The 23,151-nt window shown below is 53.2% G+C and overlaps 1 protein-coding gene across 1 annotated transcript; it reads right to left on the bottom strand.

Moving 5' to 3' along the window:
- Positions 1–28: 28 nt before the first annotated feature.
- Positions 29–18,137, bottom strand: LOC149913987 (uncharacterized). Its single transcript, XM_090128060.1, has 11 exons — positions 18,023–18,137; positions 17,801–17,862; positions 17,213–17,366; positions 16,758–17,035; positions 10,865–10,950; positions 10,239–10,363; positions 9,617–9,721; positions 9,095–9,300; positions 6,654–7,211; positions 6,339–6,505; positions 29–134 (listed from the first exon to the last, which is right to left on the bottom strand). The coding sequence occupies exons 1-11, from the start codon at positions 18,135–18,137 to the stop codon at positions 29–31; spliced, it is 1,962 nt and encodes a 653-aa protein (XP_089984186.1).
- Positions 18,138–23,151: the final 5,014 nt, after the last annotated feature.

Genomic DNA, 23,151 nt, shown 5'->3' with positions numbered 1-23,151 from the left:
ACTGCAGCTCCAGCATGGAAAGCAGAGATCACCAAGTGATCTCCACGTCCTTGCAAAGCTCCAGCTTGTCATAATTTTCCAGGACGGTATCTCTGATAAAGCAGATTTTATTTACAATGGCAGTGTTGGGCCTCCTGCAAGCAGGAGCGCGCAGAAAACAGTGTTCCACCTTTTATCCCCTACTGCCCAACGCTGATCTCTTTCTGCCCTGGTTCCTCATTGGCTGAGTACTGCAGGTTCACACTGTTTCGTGATGCTTCACTAATCACACATATGCCAAGTGAACACAAATCTTTGCCATCCAAACACAGATACCTTAATTGGTTAATTGCCTTCTAACCATTGCTTTCTGAACAAACATCTGGTCAGGTCAAGAGGCAGATGTGTCACCTCTCAGAAACGACTTGATTTCAGTGGCCTTAAACGGTCCCTGTGTGATGGTTATCTTCTTACTGACTCGCTGTCAAACACAGCCAGTGGATCTCTGTACGTGCAGTTTGGAGCTCCTAGCTAAAACAGACTGCACAAATGCAGATTACGGATATTCTTATCTCAGCACTCTTCTGAGATGGAGCATTCCAATTACAAGACCTTCAGTCTACTGTTTAATCTGACCAGCAGGAAGACTTCACTACAGTTATTTTCCTTGATTCCTGTGCAATTTTATTTTAGAATTCAAGCTCGACCTAATTTAAACCATTTTTTGCAAAGTCTGTAAGGAAAGTTGCATTTTTGCTTATATCTAGCCGCTTTGATCCACGGTGAGTGGAAGTCACGAAACAGAGTATAAAGGGAGTTTCTAAACTGCCTGTTATTGAGTGCCTTGAAGGCAACAGGAGAGCCCAGAATGTGACCTGTGAGAGTAGATGTGCCTCTGCTTCTTACTGAGTTTTGTATTGCACTTTTCTGGGTGTGCATTTCTTCTGACTCAGAAATACGAGTTACAATGAAGGTGAGGTACTTCCCAGTACATTAGAGATCTTCAACAAAAATGCATTTGGAAAACACATCATAAGCCTAAACACTGCAGAAGGACACTGACTAGGAGTCTATTTAAGAGCAATAGATTCTATCTTTGCACACAGCTGGAAAATGCTCTTTCTGCATTTCATTGATCACCATGTCAGCACCTCTAGGGATCAGCCCATCGGTTCACTGGAATAGCAGTACACTGCCAAAGTGCTGCTGTAATCCTGGAAACCACGGAATGCTCATGGATTTTGTCAGCCAATTTGCAGCCTGGTTTCAACACTGCTGAATAGGCATTTGTTCTCCAGCAAAACATCTCAGAATCTGCAGAACGTTGCTAGTAACAGCAGTGGAACAGGGAGGAATGGTGAGAACAGATTTCTGCTTAGAATGCTTTCCAGTTTAATACTTAATGCATCTTATTGTCACTTTCATAGGATTATCATGAACTCTAGATATGCAGTTGAAAAAGCTAAATGAGACAGCAGAACTGAATCACAAGCACAGGAAACAGATTCTGCGTTCATTTTCTTGCATGTCTGTCCTGCTGGCATGTTTGTTGTACTTTCTACCATTTCAGAACCACAGGAGCTCAAACAGCCTGAAAAACAAGAGTGCAAACCCTTGTCTTTGGAAGGCCCACCCAGTTACCCAACTCCCAAGCAAAGAAAAAGAAGAACCAAGGCCTCACTCACCACACACACTCAAGTCAGTCAGCCCTGAACTAAAAGCTACCTTTTTCATGCACCTCCACATGTGTGTGGGAGAAAAGCACTCTGGGCATTCAACAAATTGCTTCCTTCCTTTTGATCACTCAGGCTGTCTGGTGAGAAGCCTGATAATCGTTTACACCAAGAAATGGAGCAAATTCACAGTCCATGCACACATCCTCTTCTGTTGCCGTGGCATCCACAAACTGCAGTAAGGTTCCACCCTGGGATGGAGGCACCCAAGTCTCAGGCTCACGAGTTGACCAGTTCTCACAGATCACTGGGCTGTTCTCACAGCCCTGGCTAACACTGTCCAGGTTAACTGGCTCTTTTCTCCCCGTATTGGGGTTCTCCTCTTCCAAGGCAAATGGTTTTAGGTTGCATTTGGTCAAAGTAGGCAAAAATAAAATAATAAAAAGGCATCCTTCAAATCCAGAAGGGAAACTCCACCTCCTCATTCATAAGTTGGTTAATGAAGTGTATGGATTTGCTACCGCTGGGTGCATACATTCAGCAGTCCTATCACTTGCCCTCAAGTCTTGTACCAAACTACAGCTCTTGCCATCCAGTTTTTCATCAGAAGATTGGGGTGCTGTGTTTGGACTCACATTCACTTAGCAATCGAAACTCCAAAAGTTATTTATGATTTCTATCCTTCTACAGTCTCGTATCCTCAGAGGGCACTGCTTTACGCTGATTGGGCTGGCTCCTGCTTTTAACTTTACTTCCTTTGGGGCTGCATTTTGGCTCTGCCAGGCATCCCTGATAGCCACACTCCTAAGTAATTTAGGATTTAAGATCTCGATAAGTTCTGGGGGTACAACCTTGTTTTTCCCAGTTTGTGTTAAAGCCAGAGGAGGAGGAGATGGCGGGGAGGGAATGGGGGGCAATGGGCGATGGGGAGATGGAAGTGTTGGAGTGGGGCATGTAGGGGTTGGAGGTGGGAGGATGGGGGGGAGGAGAGTGGGATGGAGAAGAGAGGTGAAAGGATGGACGGAGAAGAGGATGGACGGAGAACGTGGAAGGAGGGGTGGACAGAAGTGAAAGGATGGATAAGGGGAGGGATGGAGAGCAAGGAAGGAGGGAGGGACACGCACCAGGCCACGTGCTTGGCTCACGTGCTTGGACAGAGAAGGACCACGGCATCCCTGCTGCAAAGGGCACTTTTCCTCTCTCCTGCTTTGGTTCTCACCTGGCTCTGCAGGGTTTTTTCCACTCCATACCCACTCATCCGAAGTGGAAAACCTGCTTGCAAAACAAGTCTTGGCACCAACAAGATGAACTGCCAAGCTCAGCTCTCACTACAGAACCAGTTACTTGTGACTACAGCTACAACTATCAGCCCCCATCAACTGGCAAAACTCCTTCTTCCATCCCAGGATCACTCATCAGTCAGGGGCCTCAGGTAACTGCTACACAGTAAGCTTTCATATTTGCCTGCCCTGAATTTGTTGCAATCCACTGTTTTTAATTGTTATTATTCAGCTCATTTCTTTCTTCACTTAACTCATTTTCATTATTATGTATTTATTTATTTTTAACAACCCTTCCCACCCAATACCCATCCAAGCCCCAGCTTACCTTTCCTGCTCTTCACTGACTTCTTGACTCTCTTGGCTTTTGCTGCTACTCACCATGAAATGCCTCCACTGCTGCTTCTGGTCAGCTTAAGGCCTCTTTGGTTAGAGACTGAATCCAACGTGCTGGCTCTGTTTTACTTATGCAGAGCAGGTTCTGAAGGGCAACCAGAAACGTGAACAGAGGTTATGTTGGAAGCAAAAAAGCAGCAACAGAGCTTCCAGCGCACAGGCAAACCAAATGCACGCTTGGATTCCCTTTTTGCACAAATAGAAGCTAAGAAAATAAACTGAAATTATTCCCAGTATTTATTTCCTTCTCAATGAAAATTTGAGCTAGGTAACTTGACAGATTCCTTTACCTGTGTCTTCCATGGGCGTTTTTCTTTTCTTTCTTCTTTCTTTTTTTGTTTCTTTGTTGTATTTTTCTTCCTTCCCTTCCTCTCCCTGCAGACTCCCCAGGATATTTCAGCAATCCAGAAAGAAAAGGGCTTCAGGTGCTTATCTTTGAAAGCTCGAGGATGAGTGAATTTGAAATTGTACAACTGGTTTCTAAAGAGCTGACCACATAGAGACACAAAGCTTTAAACACGGCTGTGAAAACCAACTCTGCCAACAAACATATGGGTTTTGGAGTACTCAATAAAAATAAGTGAATCACAGAATGGTTGAGGTTGGAGACACCTCTGGATCCATGTGCTCAGCAGACTCAGGGCAGGGTTCCTGGGACCACGTCCAGACTGCTTTTGGAGATCCCCACGGATCCACCCCACAACCTCTCCAGGCAGCCTTTGCCACTGCTCTGACATCTGCACAGCACAGAAGTGCTTCCTGCTGGTCAGACAGAACCTGTGTTCCAGGTTGTGCCTACTGCCTCTTGTCCTGGCACTGGGCACCACCCAAATGAGCCTGTCTCTGACCTCTCTGCACGCTCTCTTCAGGCCTCTATAGACATTCCACACGGAGACATCCCAACTCTCTCAGCCTTGCCTCCTACAAGGGGTGCTCCAGGACTTTCATCACCTTGGTAGCCCTGTTTTGGAGTCTTTCTTCTTCGTTCACTTGTCTGTTATATGGGGGAGTCAGAATTGGACTCAGCGCTTCAGGTGCAGACTCACCAACACTGAGCATAGGGGAAGAATCACCTCCCAGCACTCACAGGCAATATTCTGCCTAATGCAGCCAGGAAGCCATCAGCCTTCTTAGCGGCAAGGACACAGTGCTAGCTCACGTTCCACTTGGTGTCCACCAGGAGCCCCAGGCTCTTTCCTGCAGCGCTGCTCTCCAGCCGAGTGCCACCAGCATACAGTGGTGCCTGGGCTGGTTTCGCCCCAGATGCAGGACTCTGCACTTCTCAAGGAACTCCATGAGACTCTCTATAATGAAGTTACCCCTGGAGGGATCCTGTTTTAGCAGGGGGGTTGGACTAGGCGATCTCCAGAGGTTCTTTCCAGCCCCTACAGTTCTACGATTCCGTGATCCTGTGTCAGCCACCTCACAGCCTGCTGAGTGCACTCTGGATGGCTGCATGGCCTCTGCTCAGTCAGTCACTGCCCCCACTTTTGGGACAGCTGGCACCTCCTGAGGGTTCACTCTGCCCCACTATCCAGATCCTGAGGGAAGATATTAGAACAGGACCCACTACTGACCTCTCAGGAATTCCTGTCATTCATGGCCTCCAGCAAGACTTACATCACTGAAATCCTCTTAAATAACCTTTTCTTTTTAAACATTCCCCGCTTATACTTTCTTAGAGGTATATGACTTCGTTTACTTCAAAGTCAGACTCCCTCATTGGTTCACAGCAGCTCCAAGCAAGAGAGATCATGACAGTGCAGGGCCCAGCAGTACACAGTCCTTTCTAATTGGCTCCTTGTGTGAATTCGCTCTCCAACAACAGCCAGCAAGCTAAACACAACAACAAACTATTCCACCCAGAGGTTCCCAGACTCTTCAGGTTATTACCAACTCCAACAGCATAAAATTAAGAACAATAATAAAACATACCCTCTTCATTTATGGCATCTTTAGGCAGAATCAGCAATGCATTTATTTACTCACATAGTCATTAAACAGCACGGAGCTGCCTGCTGCACTTCCAGCCCCAGTTTGCTTTAACTATTTTAGCCTACACAACAACACAGGCAGTCATCAGCACAACGATCTTCAGGTAAGAGTAGAAGAGGGAAAGAGACAAAAGTCCCACGAAAGAACAAACAGAAAGCCTAGGCAGACAGACAGTGCTACAGCACTGCAGCTCACAACACGTCCTTACCCACAGAGGCTCTCCCCTCCCCCTTCCTCAACACGATTCAATCAAATCCCAGGCTCCTCCCCTAAAATGAGCTACAATTAATCCATGTCACAGAAAACAGTTGCCAATACAAGGCACTTGCTGTCAGCTCACGGCACCAACAGTCCCTCCAACACAGCATTTCCACTGCCAAACCTAACTGATTTCTCAACTGCAGTGCCCTTTCAGAAGGTATTACCCCCAAAAGGAAAAGAACTCAATCCAGAACACAAAGACAACACTGCTGAACCCATTCTGAAGACCAGGCACACACAACACAACAAAGAACACACCTCCATGCAGAGAGCCCTTACAGGGGGCAGCCAGCCCTGAAATGAGGTTAGGGAGGGGTGGCACCAGGCTCCACCCCTTTGCCAGACAGGTGAATTGCTTCCACCTGTCCTCCCCAGCAGAACAAGGGCTCATGAAGATGAAAGAGCAGTTGGCTGGGGAGGGGGACCTACATTGGCAGCTTGGGCTGGGCTGATGTGATCTTTTCTTCTTAGTCCTCTGCCTGAGGAGTTTGAGTGATCCACAAGGCAGATGTGGCAGCCCTGGCTGGTCTGCCTTGGGGCTGCGTGGAGCGGCTGCACTCAGCCCTTGAGGGAGATCCGGAATCTTTGGTAAAGCTGGCTGACTGGCTGGGGAACCCTTCCGAGGCCTGAAGCCTCCTGGCCGGCCAGTTGGGCCAGGCCGAAAGCCGGCTGGCCGGTCAGAAAGGCACTGACAGGCCAAAAGCTGGCAGACCAGCTGGCCTGGGAGGCCTGGCCAGGCCAATAGCCAACCGACCAGGGGGACCCTGCCAGGAAAAGAGCCGGCTGGTCGGCCTGAGACCCTGCCAGGCCAATAGCTCGCTGGCCCGCCAAAATGGGGAACCCTGCCAGGCCAAAACCTGGCAAGCTGACTGACTCGGGTTGCCCTGCCAGGCCATAAGACTCCCGGCCGGCCGGGGGGCCCTGCCAAGCCGAAAGCCGGCTGGCCTGTCAGGCCCTGCTTGCAAAAAGCTGGCAGGTCGGCCAGGGGGGCTCAGCCAGGCCAAAAGATGTCAGGCCGACTGACCCAGGTAGTCCTGCCACGCTATCCCGGCCGGCTGGGGGAACGTACCAGGCCAAAAGCTGGCCAGCCAGGGTCCCAGCCAGGCCAAAAGCAGGCCAGCGGCTTGAGAGGGCCGTGCCGGGCCAAAGGCTGGCCAGCCAGCCCAGCGGATGCTGCCAGGCCCAAAGCCGGCCAACCGGCTGGCCGGGGGGGCCCTGTGAGGTTTAAAACGGGCTGGCCCTTGAGGCCCTGCCAGGCCAAAAGCTGGCCGGCCAGGTCAAAAGCTGGACCAAGGCGTGGGTAGGATGTGTCCTTCCTGTGGTCTGGGGCTTTGGTCTTCAGAGGCTGACACTTGGCAGACCCCGTTTCTTCTCTTATCAGTGGCAGCAATCCAGAGCGGGTGATGCAAGTCTCCTCAGGCAGGCTGGTTTCCCCACGAAGTGGTGATGCTGCCATCTGCTTCAGTGCATCCAGCACTGGCCTGATCTTCCTTACCCTTTGCCTGAGAAGTTTCGCTGAGTCGCATGCCAGAAGTGGGAGCCGGGATGGTCTGCCTTGAGGCTCCATAGACAGGCAGGACTCAGCCCTTGAGGAAGATCTTCTTGACTCATTTATGAAAGCTGTTGTCTGCCTCAAGGTGATGTGATGGTGTGAGGCCTTGGCTATCTGCAATTTGGGCACAGCACCCTCACAGTGGGATTTTTCTGCTCCCTGGTCTTCACCAGGGAAGCTCACACGTTTTGCAGCCCTGGGAGCCCCGGCCAGGCCAATAGCTGGCCAACCGTGGGGACAATAACGGGAAAAAAGACGGCTGGCCAGCCAGACACCCTGCCAGGCCAATAGCTGGCTGGCCAGCTGGCCGAGGAAGCCGTGCCAGGCCAAAAGCTGGCAAGCCAACTGACCCAGGTAGCCCTGCTAGGCCCTGAGCATGCCAGCCAACCTGGGGGTACCTGCCAGGTTAAACGCCTGCTGGCCGGGCGGGGGGGGCCAGCAGGGTTAAAAGACAGTTGATCGGCTGGCCTGGGTAATCCTGCCTGGCCAGAAGCATCCTGGCAGCCCGGGTGTGCCCTACCAGGCCAATAGCTGGTTGGCCAGCCAAAATGGGGTAAGACCCACCTGGCCAAAAGCCGTCCTGCCAACTGACCCAGGTAGCATTGCCAGGCCAGAAGACTTCCAGCTGACCAGGATGCCCTGCCAGGCCAGAACCCACCAGGCTGGCCTGTGGGGCCCTGCCAGGCCTAAAGCCAGCTGGCTGGGTGGGCCCTGCCAGGCCGAATCCCCTTAGCCCTCTGCCTGAAAAGCTTCAGTGATTCGGAAGCCGGAAGATTCAGCCTGCATGGTCTGCCCTGGGATTCCGTGTACAGGGTGGACTCGGCCCTGGGGAAGATCCGGAATCCTTGTTATAAACTGGCTAGGTGGTCGGAAGGGCCCGACCAGACCAAAGGCCAGCTGGCTGGCCCAGATGGCCCTGCCAGGTTAAAAGCTGGCAGGCCAGTCGGGGGGCCAGAAGACTCCCAGCCGGCCTGGGGGGCCCTGCCGGGTCAAAAGCCGATAAGCTTGTGGCCCAGATAGGACAAAAGAGACGCTGGATTTCCTTTGGCATCAAGTAAAGCACCGTGAGACGCTCTGATGCCCTCTCACAATTCCTTCTCCCTCCACCAGCACAAGAGCTGGCGTCAAAAGACGCAATGACACTGTCACAGGCGTTCTGGAGATTTTTAAGGGATAGGCCATGGTAAGGCTTTATTGACAGTTTTGCCCCTCTACATTTCACCCTAGATCTCCTTGTTTGGCCTGGGGAAGGGAAGGCAGCGGGGTGACCTCATTGCAGCCTTCCGTTACGTAAAGGGAGCCTACAAACAGGAGGGGAGTCAACTCTGTGATAGTGTAGCTACTGTCAGGCCAAGGGGAAGCGGTTTTGAGTTGAGGATGTCAGATTGGCTTGTTCTTTCCAGAGAGAGTGGAGAGATGCTGGAAGCGGATGCCCAGAGATGTCAGTTGTGGATGCCCCGTCCCTGGAGGTGTTCAAGGCCAGGTTGGATGGGGCCCTGGGCAGCCTGGTTTAGGAGTAGATATGATGCAGATGGGATTGATGCATCTGTGTTGCAGCCTCCATTGTTGCTCTGTCTGTCCTGGGCACCCCATGCTCGCATCAGCGTGGGTAGGGTGTGTGTGCCCTTCCTGCGGAGTGGGGCTTTGGTCTTTGGAGGCTGACACGTGGGAGACCCCGTTTCTTCTCTTATCGGTGGCAGCAATCCAGAGCGGTTGATGCAAGACTCCTCAGGCAGGCTGGTTTCCCCACGAAGTGGTGATGCTGCCATCTGCTTCAGTGCGTCCAGCACTGGCCTGATCTTTCTTGCCCTCTGCCTGAGAAGTTTCGCTGAGTCCCAAGCCAGTGGGAGCCTGGATGGTCGGCCTTGAGGCTCCATAGACTCAGCCCTCGAGGAAGATCTTCTCGACTCGCTTCTGAAAGGCGTGGTTGGCCTGAAGGTGATGTGATGGGGTGAGGCCTTGGCTGTCTGCAGTTTTTGCACCGCACGCTCACGATGGGCTTTTCCTGCTTCCTGCACTTCATCAAGGAAGCGCACGTGTTTGGTTCCCAGTGCTCGGCGCAGGTCTTGTTGGCTTGATGTGCCTGCTTCCCCCTGCAGCTCGCAGGTCACCGGCTGCTCTTGGGCTTCAGACGCCCTCCGGATGGGTGGCAGCGGACTGAAAGGACAGAGCGGGAGTGGTCCGCGGGAGTGGCTGATGGCTTTGGGGCCACATGCTGCAAGCCTGAGCCAGGAGCCTTGGCTGCAACGCAGCCCTGCCCACAGACAGCTCAGCGGCTGACCCGTGGCTCTCCTGAGATGCGGAGAGGGGCCAGCCCTGTGAGACGGGGGGCTCCTGGCATCCCCATCCCAGCACGGTGGGTGCTGCGTTCAGCACTGTTGGGCGGCCACCAACAGTGACCCTTTGGGGCTAGGGAACGGGCTCTCGTTGGGTCACCCCCATGCACATCCCAGCCCAGAGCCTCCAGCCTCATCTGGCCTTGGAGCTCTCCTTCAGCAGCAAGCTCCTTATCCTTCTGAGTTGTCCTCCATCAATGCTGTCTGTGCTCAAGCGTTTGATGAAGGTTGGACGGTCAGCAAAGCTCACTGGAATGGAGAAGGCAGAGGAGATTCACTGTAAACCCTTTGGCTCACTCACAAGGGGCTCTCAGGCCTGTTCCCAGAACATCCGAGAGGGCCACTCTGCTCCCGCCACTGCTGACATCTGCACCGCCCTCGGACCCTCCCTGACACCATCCCTGGCCCCACTCCTCCTCTCTGCAATTCAGCCCTGTTTTGGGACTGCATTAGTGACGTTGGCTTTGGGAAAGAGGAGCTGGGTGGTGATGATGAGGTGGCAGGGTGGCTTTTGGGGACCATATCCTTCTGCTGGGGGTGGGCAGGGCCAAAGATCTGCACATCCTCCTGCCATAGCCAGGGATGAGGGCACGTCACACCCAGCGCCGTAGTTTGGGAGAGGCCAACAATTCCTCATGGGAAGAGGCCGTGCTGAGCTGGCGTGAAGCTTTGACACAAGTCAGAGCCCTTGGCTGATGCTCAGCAGGAGATTTCCCATCTCAAGTATGTTGCCCATGCCACAGAAAGAAGCTGGCAGCTGCTTTACTGTTCTTGCCCTGGACAAGAGGTGGCAAAGTGTCTTCTTTCTTTGGTTTCTCCTGACCAGGGATGCTTCCCGAGGACCTGCGTTTTATTGCGGGCGGTGGTTTGGGTACAAACTCCATTTGAAACCTGTACGAGAGGAGAGGACAGCAACCGGTGTGACGCAGCGCTCCAGCAATCCTTGTTGCTGTCTCTGATTGTCTGCTCCCAGGCATTGTCATGCTGCATGAAGCACACTACTTTCTACAGTCTTTAGCAGGGTCAGTCGAGATAGGTGAGGGGGAAAGAGTTTCAAACAGCAGGAGGGAAGATTTAGATTGGAGATAAGCTTTTGACAGAAGGGTGGCAGGCACCGGAACATCTTGCCTAGACAGGTGGTGGGTGCCCGGACGGGCATTCAAGGTCGGGCTGGACCAGGCTCAGAGCAACCTCATCTGGCTGTAGGTGTCCCTGTTCCCTGCAGGGGAGTGGGACGAGGTGCCCTTTCAGGGTTCCTTCCAGCTCAAAGCATTCTCTGATTCTGTGACATATGCTGATGGGCAGGACAGTCATGGACACAAGGAAGAAGCGCTCCAGAACGAGAGCTGAGCAGCTGCATCAAGCAGCAGCTGCAGCCGCCAACATACTCACCTGGGAAAGACGACAACGCAGCCAGAGAGCACCAGGGAGGCCACCGGTGCCACCTGGGACACCACCATGTCCAGCAGCCAGGGGGCCTGCAGGGGAGAAACGGGGAGGATGTGGGACGTCCTCTCACGGCTGAGGCACTGGGGACATGATTACAGGGAGACAAAGGCACTGTGCTGGTGGCTGTGATGCTGAGAACAGCATCTTTCTGCCTCTTATGAGGCAGAAAGGCCAAGCCCTGATGCCTGGGCCTTTGGAAGGGAGATCCTGTCCCCTATGCAGGATCGAGCCTTTGCACGGGGCACAAGGAGGCCACGAGAGCCCAGTGCCACGAGGACAGCGTGTCCCCTCACAGTTCTCTGTAGCACGGACACCACCCACAGCCTGCTGGACAAAGACCTTGGCTCTGTCAGGGCCTTCAGCGTTGCCAGCCCCTCAGCCATCTCCACCACGTGCTGTCCTACACTGTCCCATGCAGTCTGCACCTGTTTCCCTGCAGGACATAGGCACCAAGCCTGCTTCCCACCGTAGTGTCGTGGGCTACAATTGCACTCATGTGAGCTTCTGCTTCACCAGGCCTAAGCCCAGGCCTCTCTGCTTGCTTACCCCTGGCCCCAAACAATCCTGTTGTAAACCTCTGTTGGATCTGCCCCAGGTCCTTCCCACTCTTCCAAGGCGAAGAGCCCCACGCTGGCTCTCACTCTGACAAATGTTGCCATGCTGGTCCTGAAGCAAGGGCTCTATCAAACACTGTTACTGGGCTCTGTTGTAGTTTCCACGGGAATAAGTAGGAGGCCTTACTTCCTCCAACGGGGAACCTTCCTATACAGAAAAAGTCCTCTGGACATCTGTGAGTCTCTTCGTCACTTCCTTTTCCAACCCATTTTCCTATGATTGTTCTTCTAGAAAAGCTTCCTGCCAGTTGACATCCTGAAGGCATGACCTGTACCAGCAGGAAAGACAGGATAGGGTCATGCACCTCACTCGGCGCCTGCTGTGTTGCGTGCTCTGCATGCAGTTTGTACACTGGTCCCATCAATTCTGTTTGTTAGCATCCCAACGCCAGGAGAACCTTACAATCAGAATCATGGGATCACAGAATGGCCAGGGTTAGAAGGGACCTCAAGGATCACGAATCTCAACCCCCCTGCCACACGCAGGGCCACCAGCCTCCCCATTTCATACCAGACCAGGCTGCCCAGGGCCCCATCCAGCCTGGCCTTGAACACCTCCAGGGATGGATGGGGATCCACAGCCTCTCTGGGCAGCTGTTCCAGCACCTCATCACCCTCTCACTGATAAATTTCTCTCTGATACCTAACTTAAATCTCCGCTCCTTTTGTTTAAAACTCTTCCCCTTCGCTCTGTTGCTCTCTCCCCGTGTTAAGAGCTGACTTCCCTCCTGCTCATAAGTTCCCACTTAATTACTGGAAGGTCACATCAGGTGTCCCCAGACTATTCTCTTCTCCAGACTGAACAAGCCCAGCTCTCACTGCTGGCTCAGGTGAGGTTTTATGTCCGCCAGCACGCCTAAGTTCTTCTCAGCAGGGCGGCCCTCAATGAATTCTTCTCCCATTCTGGACATATACCTAGGATTGCCCCGACCCAGGTGCAACACCCTACACTTGACCTTATGAAATCTCCTTAGGTTCACGTGCTCCCTCCCAGATGAAGATTTTGAAACAGCTTTGTGAAGAAATGCAAGAACCTTGAAAGCAACGAGAGTTCTTGCATGCTGGACGTTAGGAAAAACTCCTGCAAAAGAGTGGTTGGGCAGTGGGACAGACTGACAGAGTGCCCAGGGAGGGACTGGAGTCAGGTTCCCTGGAGGTGTTCAGGAAACGTTTAGGTGTGGGACTGAGGATGACGAGTGATGTGGAACAGGTTTCTTTGGAATTGTTTCAGAACGGCATTTCACTTAATTATGAACAAGGCACGAGGGTGTAGAATGAACAGAGGAAAACAGAGGAAAACAGGGAGGGATGTCGAGGGGGGGTGAGCTGAGGAATGCAGCCTTGTCTCTCTCTGGCACCAGGCACTCATGCACATGTATTGGTTCAGACTGCGACTTAGGAATTCCACTGCAAGTCACAGTAACTCAGCAATAGGGGCGGATGATATGATAATAACTTCTTGGAAACAGTTGTGATATCCCCTCCCATTCTAATTGTAATATCAGAATACTCTACGCCTAGTTGTTGGAACCAATGTAATTATCCCCTCCTCTTCTTGCGTATGTATAACTTGTCTCCAAAAATATCCTTAAGCTGCCACTTTGTGGTGTGCAAGCTAGGAGGGGCTACCCCCTCTGCACCCAGCGTGTGTGTGTGCAGCACTGTAATAAAAATATGCACCTGCTTTGGAACTACTTTGTGGGTTTTTGGCTTCTCTTTTGCTTTGTAAATGAGGAATTGAAATTGTTTCACTTGGAGCCTGCGTTTCAGGGAGAAGAGCATCCCTGTAAGGCTGATGGATCTTGTTCAGTGCACCGATGATGGGAACGGAGCAAAGGACCGTTTTCTGCAAGACCTTTCTCGCATTTTCTTCCATCTCTTTCCGTGTGGTCCAACAGCCAATGGGTTTCCGTACAAGAAGAGAAACTCTTCTCAAAAAATAGGGCGGTTCTTCTCCCGGATGCAGACCCTGGGGATGGTTTGAGGTCAGAACGCTGAGGGGAGGCAGCCATTTCTCTGCCTCTCTTTATCCCTTCCCTACAAGTCGCCCAGCTGCAGTGTTTTGCTCCTAAGCTATGCCAGCACCTCCCCAAAAGCCCTTGTCTTCCCACCAGGGATCTAAAGGAGCAGCGAGCTGGAAGGAAAGACTCTCCTCTCTGGCCTCACACTTAGCTACACCTTTGAGCTGCTGCAAAACCGTGGGCTTTGCTATGCTCTGCGTGTCACCGGAAGAGAGCACCGCATTGGAAAATGAGGAACTCGGGGTCCCAGGGCTCCAAGGAACGTAGCCACCCCATCTGTCAGAGCCAAGGGGTCTTGGAAGAGTCCCCATCGTCCCTCTGCTTCTCTTCAAGGAGATGGCACTGTCTCGCTGCTATTATCAGAGCGAGAGGAGCTGCTAATCTATGTATACCTGACGGCGAGATTAATACACAAAGGGTAGATGTTAGCCCGTCCAGTTTATTGCAAATGCTGGTCATCTGGGGAGATGGGGAAGGGAAGACGGGCGATAGAAAAGATGGTTCAGATGTTGATCTCCAGATGTTGATCTTCAGTGGTGGGTCTTGAAGGGTTGCTGTTTGGTTGACGACTGCACAAACTTATTTCTAAGTCCAAAAGTGGTTGAGTCAGCCTTCCTTGGAGTGGCAGCTTCTGGCCTTAGGATCTCAGCAGAAACTCCTTTGTTCCCACCTCCCGGGCCTTGCCAGCAGATCAGATGGAGCAGGGAGGTGCCCACCTGCATCCCGGTCTTCATGAGATACGATGGTGTCCTTCCCCACTTCTCCCATACCAAGCTGGAGTTTCTGGTCACAGGCCAGATATTCTGCCAGTAAACACTCCTGAGCCCTCTTCTGAAGGCAAACAGCTCCCAAGAAATGCTTTGAAAGGTAAAATTGTCCACAAATGGATGTTGGTTGCTGCCACACAGACACTTCTCACCTGCTGCAGAAGTCAGCGTCTTACTGCAAGAAGTGCCTGAGAAAGCAAACTTTCAGCCACCAACAAAGAAGGGTTCAGGCAGGCACCCAGGAATAGCACAGACAGGAATTGCAAACCTGTCTGTCAGCCTCAGGTGGGGCTCTGCTCCTCCTGGGCACCCCACGCCCTGCTCAGCGTGGGCAGGACTGGACAGGACATCCCCCGCCTGGGGAGCTCCACTTTGATTGGTGGCAGAGTCTGCAGAGATCCAGTCCTCTTGTGCATCTTTGCTCCTCTTCTTACGGTGGAGCACGTTCCCTTCTCTTCCTGGGGCTCCTCTTGGGCAGAAGATGCCCCCGGGATCGCTGGCAGCTGACTGAAAGGACAGAGTGGGAGAGGTCTGCCTGAGTGGGGGACGGCTTTGGGGCCGTATCCTGCAACCCCGAGGCAGGACCCCTGGCTGCAACGCAGCCTTGCCTACACATAGCTCTCGGGTTGCACTGGTGCTTTCCTGAGGGCTGGAGAGGGGCCAGCCCTGTGAGCTGGGGGCTCCCAGCAGCCCCATCCCACCCCTCCACTGCTGCATTCACGTGCCCTGAACAGTGCCTGCCTGGCATTGGGGAATGGGCTCTTGTTGGGGTGGGGAAACACAGCGTGCAGATCTGTACCCTGAGCCTGCAGTCTCACCTTGCCTTCCTCTTGTCCTCGCTTGTTCCCTCCTCAGACTCCACTACAGAGGTGATGTGGATCCAGCTGGGGAGGGGATGCAGTTCAGGAAATTTCCCTGCAATTGAGAAGGACAGATCTCGTCAGAGGAGACTGACTGTGGACCTGCTGGCCCGGTGACACGCAGGGGTGCTCAGTGTCCCAAAGCACCCAAGAGGGCTGCTCTGCCCCCCTTGCAGATGCAGTCTCCCTCTGTGCCCTCCGTGCCTCGTGCCCAGCTCCTCCTCCCCAGGCTGCAGCTCTGTTTTGGGACTGCATTAAGGGCTTTGCTTTGGGAAAGAGGAGCTGGGTGGCGCCTGTGCGGTGACAGTGTCTTTTGGGGGCTCATTTCCTGGGGGAAAGGACAGGGCCGAGGACCCCCCGTGCTCTTGCCATCCCCTGGGATGGGAGCACTTGTGGGAACGTGGCAGCCAGCATCTCAGATTTGATGAGGACGACGTGTGGTCGGGAGGAGAGGCAGTGCTGAGCTGGTGCGAATGGTTTCACAAGTCAGAGCCTTTGGGTGATGGTGGGATGGGGATTTTGCCATCACGTGTTGGTTGCGTGTGGTATAGAGAGGGACTGGCAGCTGCTTTACCTTCCTTCCCCCGGCCAAGACGTAGCAAAGGGACTTTTGAGGCCTTGCTGGGTTTCCCGGGCGGTGGTTTGGGCGCAAACTCCCGTTTAAACCTGTACAAAAGGAGAAGACGCGGTGTGAGCCAGGGCTCCGGCGGCCCTTTCTGCTGGCTGGGATCACCCTGCTCACAGGCAGATTCTCACATCGCCTGAAGGCCATCCTTCCCCAGGATCGACTGAGCCCCAGAACCAAGGACTGTCCTGGGAAACGGAGTCACCCGGCCACGATGGGATGAAAATGTCACCTACATCCCTTCATCTCTTCCCCCAGATCTACCTCTCGAGAGAAGGTCAGCCTTCCCTGAGTTCCCTAAGCACCGTGACCTGTGACCTGAGGTGTTAGCGAGCACCAGGGGAGCCTGGCACGCTGCCTCTAAGAAAGCGTGGAGTGTGGAGCAGGGTGGATTTGCGTGGCCACATTCCATGACCGCCCTGCAAGGATGGGGACTTGATGACGCTATTGGAGCAGATAAGCTACCCTGTTTTCCTGGCCCACCCTGAGCCAAGGCTTTCCACCTTACATGTTTTCAAGTACACTCTGCAGGACAAAGGTATATTTGACTTGGGAGACTCAAGCTCTACCCGAAAGTAAGAAGTGGTATAAAACGGCATGAGAGAGAAGGAACAAGGGGGGGTGGAAGGATGCCGTAGGCAAGTGGGGAAGCAGGGGCTGCAGCCACAAACATCCTCACCTGGGAAAGACGATGACTCGGCCTGAGGAGGTCAGCGAGGCTACAGCTGCCATCCGGGACACCAGCATGTTCAGCAGCCAGGGGACCTGCAGGGGAGGAGCAGGGAGGATGCGGGACGTCCTCATCAGGGCTGAGGCACTGGGGACACGAGGAGCTGACGGCAGCACAGCTCTCGCACGGCCCAAGCAGCTGGCCAGCGCCTGGTGAGCCATGTGCAGGCAGCTCTGGGCTCGTGGGACTGCCCAGGCCACGGAGAAACCTACAGCTCACCTTGAAAACAACTTTCTCTAGGTTCTCCTTCCCGCTGATCCTCTCCAGGAAGTCGTAGTAGAACTTGACGTGGACTCTCGTTCCCTCGATGAGGAGCACTCCGATGTCCTTCAGGACAAAGGCGATGTTCTCCCCCTTCTTCAGGCAGTGGGAGACGAGGGACGTGGTGCCGAATATGCAGGCCTTCGCAGTCTGCCGGCTCACAGATGCGGCCGCGGCCACCTGAGAGTATTTGAGGGCCTCCACCTCCTTATGGCCTGGAAAATCACACGGCAGAGTTTGTCATGCGGCGGCTCTTCCACGGCTGCTTCCCAAGTGCTGCTTCTTGCAGTCACCACCCAGGACAGCCCCATATTTGCACGGACTCCATGCAGGGAGGGTGAGGTTTGCTTTTGCAATGGATGGCTCCATTCGTCCTGTCTGTGCAGCAAGAAGGGGTTTAAGCCTCCTCGTACCTGGCAGGTAATCCTTGTTATCCGCGAGGTTACGGATGCCCGCAAGGTTCCTGGCCAGGTGAAACGCAGGCCACTGAAGAGTCATGGTTCCATCCTCAGCCTCGATCCGCTCGGAGGCAATGCTGAAGGAACCGAGGGTGGGAATTCGGACTCCCTGCACGTGGAAGAGAAGGGAAGGGCTGAAGTGTGAAGGCTGGAGGAAGAGCTGAAGGTTGCCCCGTCCACGGACGGTGCTTTGGGTCCTGCTGTGCCCTCTCCCACTGTTCGGAAGCTCAGGCAGGGCGGTGGGAGAGCTTTGGGAAGGAGCTGCCCGCTCCTCCCCCTCCCTTCGCCCTCCAAAAACGCGGCACAGCAGTCAGGGCAGAAGCAGCCTCGTGGAATCCAGAAGCTTGCAGAGCTTGTGAGCAGCCCCAGCACACTTGGTGCAGCCATACCACGCATGTGGGAGGCCCACTGGTACCCGAGAGGCATTTTGGGGGTGAATAGCCTGCTTTCCGTGGAGGGGAAGAGTCATTGCGTTCTGTGGCCCAAGGCGAGGGGACTCCCCACCCCTGCAAGCAGACAAGTGGGAAGAAGGCGCCGACCCACCTTGCGCAGCAGGAGCTGCTCTTGGACATAGACGGCCACCGCATCCCAGACAGCAACTTGCTCTGCAGGGCAAAGGAAAAGCAGGTCACGCTCTGCTTCTGCCGCTTCTCCTGCTGGCTCAGGGCAGGAGGGAGGTGGCAGATGGAAAATGTCGTCCCTGTCCCCAGCCCCACATGGAGGCAGTCCTGAGACGGTCCCCGTGTCGGCTGTGGGCCTGCGTACCTTTGGCGGTGACCTCTGGCATTCTGTAGCCCCGCTGTGTGGCGGGGCCATCCTCCCAGAATTTCATCTCGGTCTGCTTCACACCAGCGCGATGCTCCCTGTTGGCAACAGCCATGCCGGAGCTCATCCTTCAGATGCGTCTGCTCTCTGCCAGATGCTCCTTCAGGATGCAGGACCCACCTCCGTGCTCCGCCTTCATACTCCTCCCAGGCGGCCGTGTCACAAACGTCGCCGTGGTGACACGGTGACAGCGTGGCCGGTGCTGCCTGCTGCCCATTATGACGCTGGCACAGCAGCCTGCTGCCCGCCCTGCCGCGGCAGGAGCCCAGCTCTGCGCCTTGGTGGCTGGCAATGCCCAGACCCGGAGCCCTGGTGTGCCAGCAGCACCACACCAGAGGTGTTGCCGGCGGCCCCTCGGGCAGGCTGGCCTCACAGTCAGATGCTGAGTCTGCAATCTTCGAAGGTTCTCCCTGTGCTGGCCTGAACTCCTTCGCCCTAAACTTCAGGCATTTGGCTGAGCTGGAGCTCGGTGGCTGCAGCGCTCGCTTGCTCCCTCTGGGCACCGAGGGCAGGCTGGCCTTCGAGCTCCATAAAGACCACGGGGTGGGTTTGGCTGCCTTTACTCAGTGCAGGTCTGCTGCTTGGCCTTGGGTTCCACGTTAGTTTGGCTGGATGCTTTTCAGGCAGCAGACCGCCCCGGAACACCCGCGCCCTCTTAGAGATGGCCAGCTGAATGCCTGGAGAGGGGGCGAGAGAGAACCAGCATTTCCAGGGAGCTTGGCAGCAGGCGCCTGTTCTCTGTTTTCCTTCTAAAGTGAGCTTCTCTAAGAGCAAGAGGAAGGAAATTTCATCTCAAAGAGCGCTTCACAGGAAATGCGATACCCTGAAAACCAGTTTGGACGTGGGACTAGTTTTTGGTCACAATACAGTTTAGAAGAGAAAAATGCAAACGCTTCTATTAAGTGCTAAAGTGCAGTTATTCTCCATGGAGCCTGCGTGTCAGGGAGCCTGCGCCTTCCCACCAGTGCCCCGTTCCATGGTGTTGCCATGCGACAGATGGGGCAATCTGACAAACTGGCACCTGGCATGGAAGTGTGTGTGGAGCAAAGGTGTGGACCTGAGCTCCTTCGTGCAGAAAAAATGGCACCCACTGACCTTCACTGATGTTCACGGAGACAAAACAGTAGATGTCGGCTTTGGCATCACGTAGAAGTAGCACGGAGTGCACTGTGAAGAGCTGCAACCTTGTAATGAAGAACAGATAGCAAGGATTGCAGCCTTTCAGTACCTGAAGGGAGCCTGCAAACAGGACGGGAATCAACTCTTTGGAAGGGGAGATAACTGCAGGACGAGGGGAAATGGTTTGAAGTTGAGGGAGGGGAGATTTAGGTTGGATGTCAGGGGAAATTCTTTACTATGAGAGTGGTGAGGTGCTGGAACAGCTGCCCAGAGAGGCTGTGGATCCCCGTCCATCCCTGGAGGTGTTCGAGGCCAGGCTGGATGGGGCCCTGGGCAGCCTGGTCTGGTATGAAATGGGGAGGTTGGTGGCCCTGCGTGTGGCAGGGGGCTGGAGATTCGTGATCCTTGAGGTCCCTTCCAACCCTGGCCATTCTGTGATTCTGTGATTTTTGTGCTTTTGGTTAGGAACACAGAGGCAAAATCCTTGGCATCAAAATGCATAGAATGATGGAATCACCACGGTTGGAAAAGACCTCCAAGACCATCCGACCCAACCACCCCCCTGTCACCAATATTCACCACTAAACCACGTCCCTCAGCACGGCATCTAAACTCTTCTTGACCACCTCCAAAGATGCTGACTCCAATTCCTTCCTGGGCAGCCCGTTCCAGCCCCTGACCACTCTCTCGGAGAAGTTTTTCCTAACATCCCACCTGAAACACCTCTCTTTTCTTAAAGGTTCTTTAATTCCTTCACAAAGGTGTTCACAATCTTCATCTGTTTCTTCCCTCTCAATAGAATATGCAGTAGCTCTCAAAGAATAAGCTCAAAGAATAAGACCTGCAATTTTACAGTTAGAACTATTTTCCCCCAGCCAATGAATTTCTTGTGATCGCATAGGAAACCTTTACTCTTTTCATAGGTGAGTTTGGGAGGTTATCTCAGTGAATGCTGTTAGCATAACAACGCAAAAGTTAATCACTAAAGTGTCGTGGTTTTATGACACGGCTCCCCAGCCGTCTTGCCTTCAGCTTTAGCATAAAGCCTTTGGTTCTGGACACTCACCCTCTCATTCATTCGGTTTATTAGGGAGAAGCAGGCAGCTCAGCACCACGCAGCCATTCACCCGCTCTCCACAGTGAGATGGGGGACAGAATCCAAATTGAATGTGTAAAAACCCGTGGGCTGAGATGAAGAGAGTTCATCATGAGAGAAAAGGCAGATAACTAATAGTAAGAAAAACAAGGAGGGTGATCATCATCATGCAAGGAGAGTAAGAATGATGAAAGAATAATATATGGAACAAGAGATGCACGGTGCCATTGCTCACCATCTGCTGAACTGCCCAGCCAGTTCATGAGCCCCGTTCTACTGTTCAGCCCCACGGCACAGCCTCACAGCTGGTGACGGACTGAAGCTGGAGAAGCCTGGCAGCAGAGGACGCTCCTGCCCCACAGAAGGGCTCGCGGCTCCATCGCAGCTCCGGTGCCCTCAGTGCTGGAGAGGAGGCTGAGGTGCCTCCAAGCGATGGATGCGGTCCACCCAACCTTCCAGCTCGTGTGGTTCACCGTGCAAGGCCAGCAGGAAGAAGGGTGGGCACAGGTCACACTGCATCCAGAGTGACTGCAGAGCTCTCGGGCTGGTAGTCCAGGCTGTGGGGCAGGAGTGAAAGGAGGGCACTGGTGCTGCGTGCCAGTCCTTGGCTGCAGGACTGGTGCTGGTGGCAGGGCCTTGGGTTCTGTGTCTGCAGCACCTATTTGCGGATTGGTGCCTGCTTGGAAGGGATGGGACCCACCTCCTTAAGGGAGGTGAGGATATTTTTGTCAGTAGGATGGCAGCCTTGCAAGGGAGGCTTTAAACTAAGAATTGGGAGGGCTGCTGAGCAAAGGGATGGGGTGATGCAAGGGACAAGCAACAGAAAATGAGCACTTGCAGGGTGGCAAGGAAATGCCTGAAGGCACCACTATGGGGAGATCCCCCAAAGCTCCAGAGGAGGTTCTGGTGGGTAACAGGGGGAGGCTGCTGGGAGCGAGGAACAGATGGACAGAGGGACCAATGGAGGAGGGATGGATGGAAAAAGGGATTGAAGAATCATTGGATGGATGGAACGATTGTTGGATGAAAGGATGGATGCAAATACAGGTGGATGGAGGGATCAACAGGAAAATATGATTTCTGCCTCAAAGAGCAGTGTGCCCCCAGGCCCCACTCCCTCCATGTGCACCAGTGGGGGTGGCCCTGGGGGTACAGGAGCCACGACCCATTGTCAGAAGCCACTCCCTGGGCTGCTACAGAACCCTGAACATGTCAAACGAGTTACACTGTAAAAGGAGGTCTCTTCCCAGGCTAAAACCCCTCCCACCTACATTGAGAAAAAGCAAACGAGTCACGGACTCATCTTTTCTTTAGGAGTTGAACTTTCAGTCCTGCACTTTCCTTGACAGTGCAAGTAGTTCCCAGGCATCTTGGAGTAACCTCCTGTAGCAATACTTCAGTTACCTCCTGTGCCTTATTAATTCTACAAGGGAATGCCTGCAGCCACCCTAAGAAGCTATCAGCACCAACTTCTGCGGGTACAACCTTGTTTTTCCCCAGCTTCTGTTAAAGCCAGAGGAGGAGGAGATGGCGGGGAGGGAATGGGGGGCAATGGGCAATGAGGAGATGGAAGGGTTGGAGTGGGGCAAATAGGGGTTGGAGGTGGGAGGATGGGGGGGAGGAGAGTGGGATGGAGAAGAGAGGTGAAAGGATGGACGGAGAACGTGGAAGGAGGGGTGGACAGAAGTGAAAGGATGGATAAGGGGAGGGATGGAGAGCAAGGAAGGGGGGAGGGACACGCACCAGGCCACGTGCTTGGCTCACGTGCTTGGACAGAGAAGGACCACGGCATCCCTGCTGCAAAGGGCACTTTTCCTCTCTCCTGCTTTGGTTCTCACCTGGCTCTGCAGGGTTTCTTCCACTCCATACCCGCTCATCCAAAGCGTCATGCAGAGCCAACGTGGAAAACCTGCTTGCAAAACAAGTCTTGTCACCAACAAGATGAACTGCCAGGCTCAGCTCTCACTACAGAACCAGTTATTTGTGACTACAGCTACAACTATCAGCCCCCATCAAACTGGCAAAACTCCTTCTTCCATCCCAGGATCACTCATCAGTCAGGGGCCTCAGGTAACTGCTACACAGTAAGCTTTCATATTTGCCTGCCCTGTACTTGAGCTAAATAATTAAAAACAATGGATTGCAACATTTCTTTCCTCACTTTGTGCTTCTTTCATTATTTTTTCTGTTTTTTTTTTTTTTTTTTTTTTTTAAACAACCTTTCCCACCCAATACCCATCCAAGCCCCAGCTTACCTTTCCTGCTCTTCACTGACTTCTTGACTCTCTTGGCTTTTGCTGCTACTCTCGCCTTGCTTTCCTTTGCAGTGCCATGCATTGCTCTCTCTCTATTTGTTGCCACCCATTCTTTTCTTCGGTGGTGTTCTTTACTTCTTACTTGACTTCTTTTTTCTTTTCGCTTTACCTTTTGTCTCTTTGCTTTATTTGGTTTTCCTTTTTGTCTTTTTTCATATATTATTTTTCTTTTTCTTCTTTTCTCTTTTTTCTCTTTTTCTTTTTTTTTTCTCATTTTTTTCCATTTTTTTCTCATTTTTTTCCTGTTTTTTTTTTTTTTTTTTTTTTTAATCATAGGTTTTCCTTTAAGCCCCCCTTCATTTCCTCTTCTCCCATCCCCTCCCCTCTTTTCTCCCTTACCCTCACCTCCCTTGCTCCTCCCCTTCCCCCTGCCTTAGCCTACCATTACCTTCCCTGCCTTTCACTTACCTTCTCCTCACTTCCTCCTCCTTGATGCTCTTGGCTTTTGCTGCTACCTTGATGCCCAATCTCAACACTTGCCTGCTCTGCTCGCTGCTCTGCCAAATGGATTAAAGTTTACAATAGCAGTTTGAGAGCTG

This window comes from Phasianus colchicus, chromosome 32 (genome assembly GCF_987193195.1).
Source record: "Phasianus colchicus chromosome 32, bPhaCol1.hap1.1, whole genome shotgun sequence".
In the NCBI taxonomy this organism is placed as follows: Eukaryota; Metazoa; Chordata; class Aves; order Galliformes; family Phasianidae; genus Phasianus; species Phasianus colchicus.
This window is presented reverse-complemented; position numbering and strand designations above follow the sequence as displayed.

Coding starts and splice junctions, on each gene's coding strand:
- LOC149913987 (XM_090128060.1), bottom strand. CDS start 18,137: ATGGCTGTTGCCAACAGGGAGCATCGCGCTGGTGTGAAGCAGACCGAG. Junction 17,036..17,212: donor TAACAAGGATTACCTGCCAG/GTACGAGGAGGC, acceptor CCGCATGACAAA/CTCTGCCGTGTGATTTTCCA. Junction 135..6,338: donor TTCCTGGCAGGGTCCCCCTG/GTCGGTTGGCTA, acceptor TCCTGCTTGCAG/GAGGCCCAACACTGCCATTG.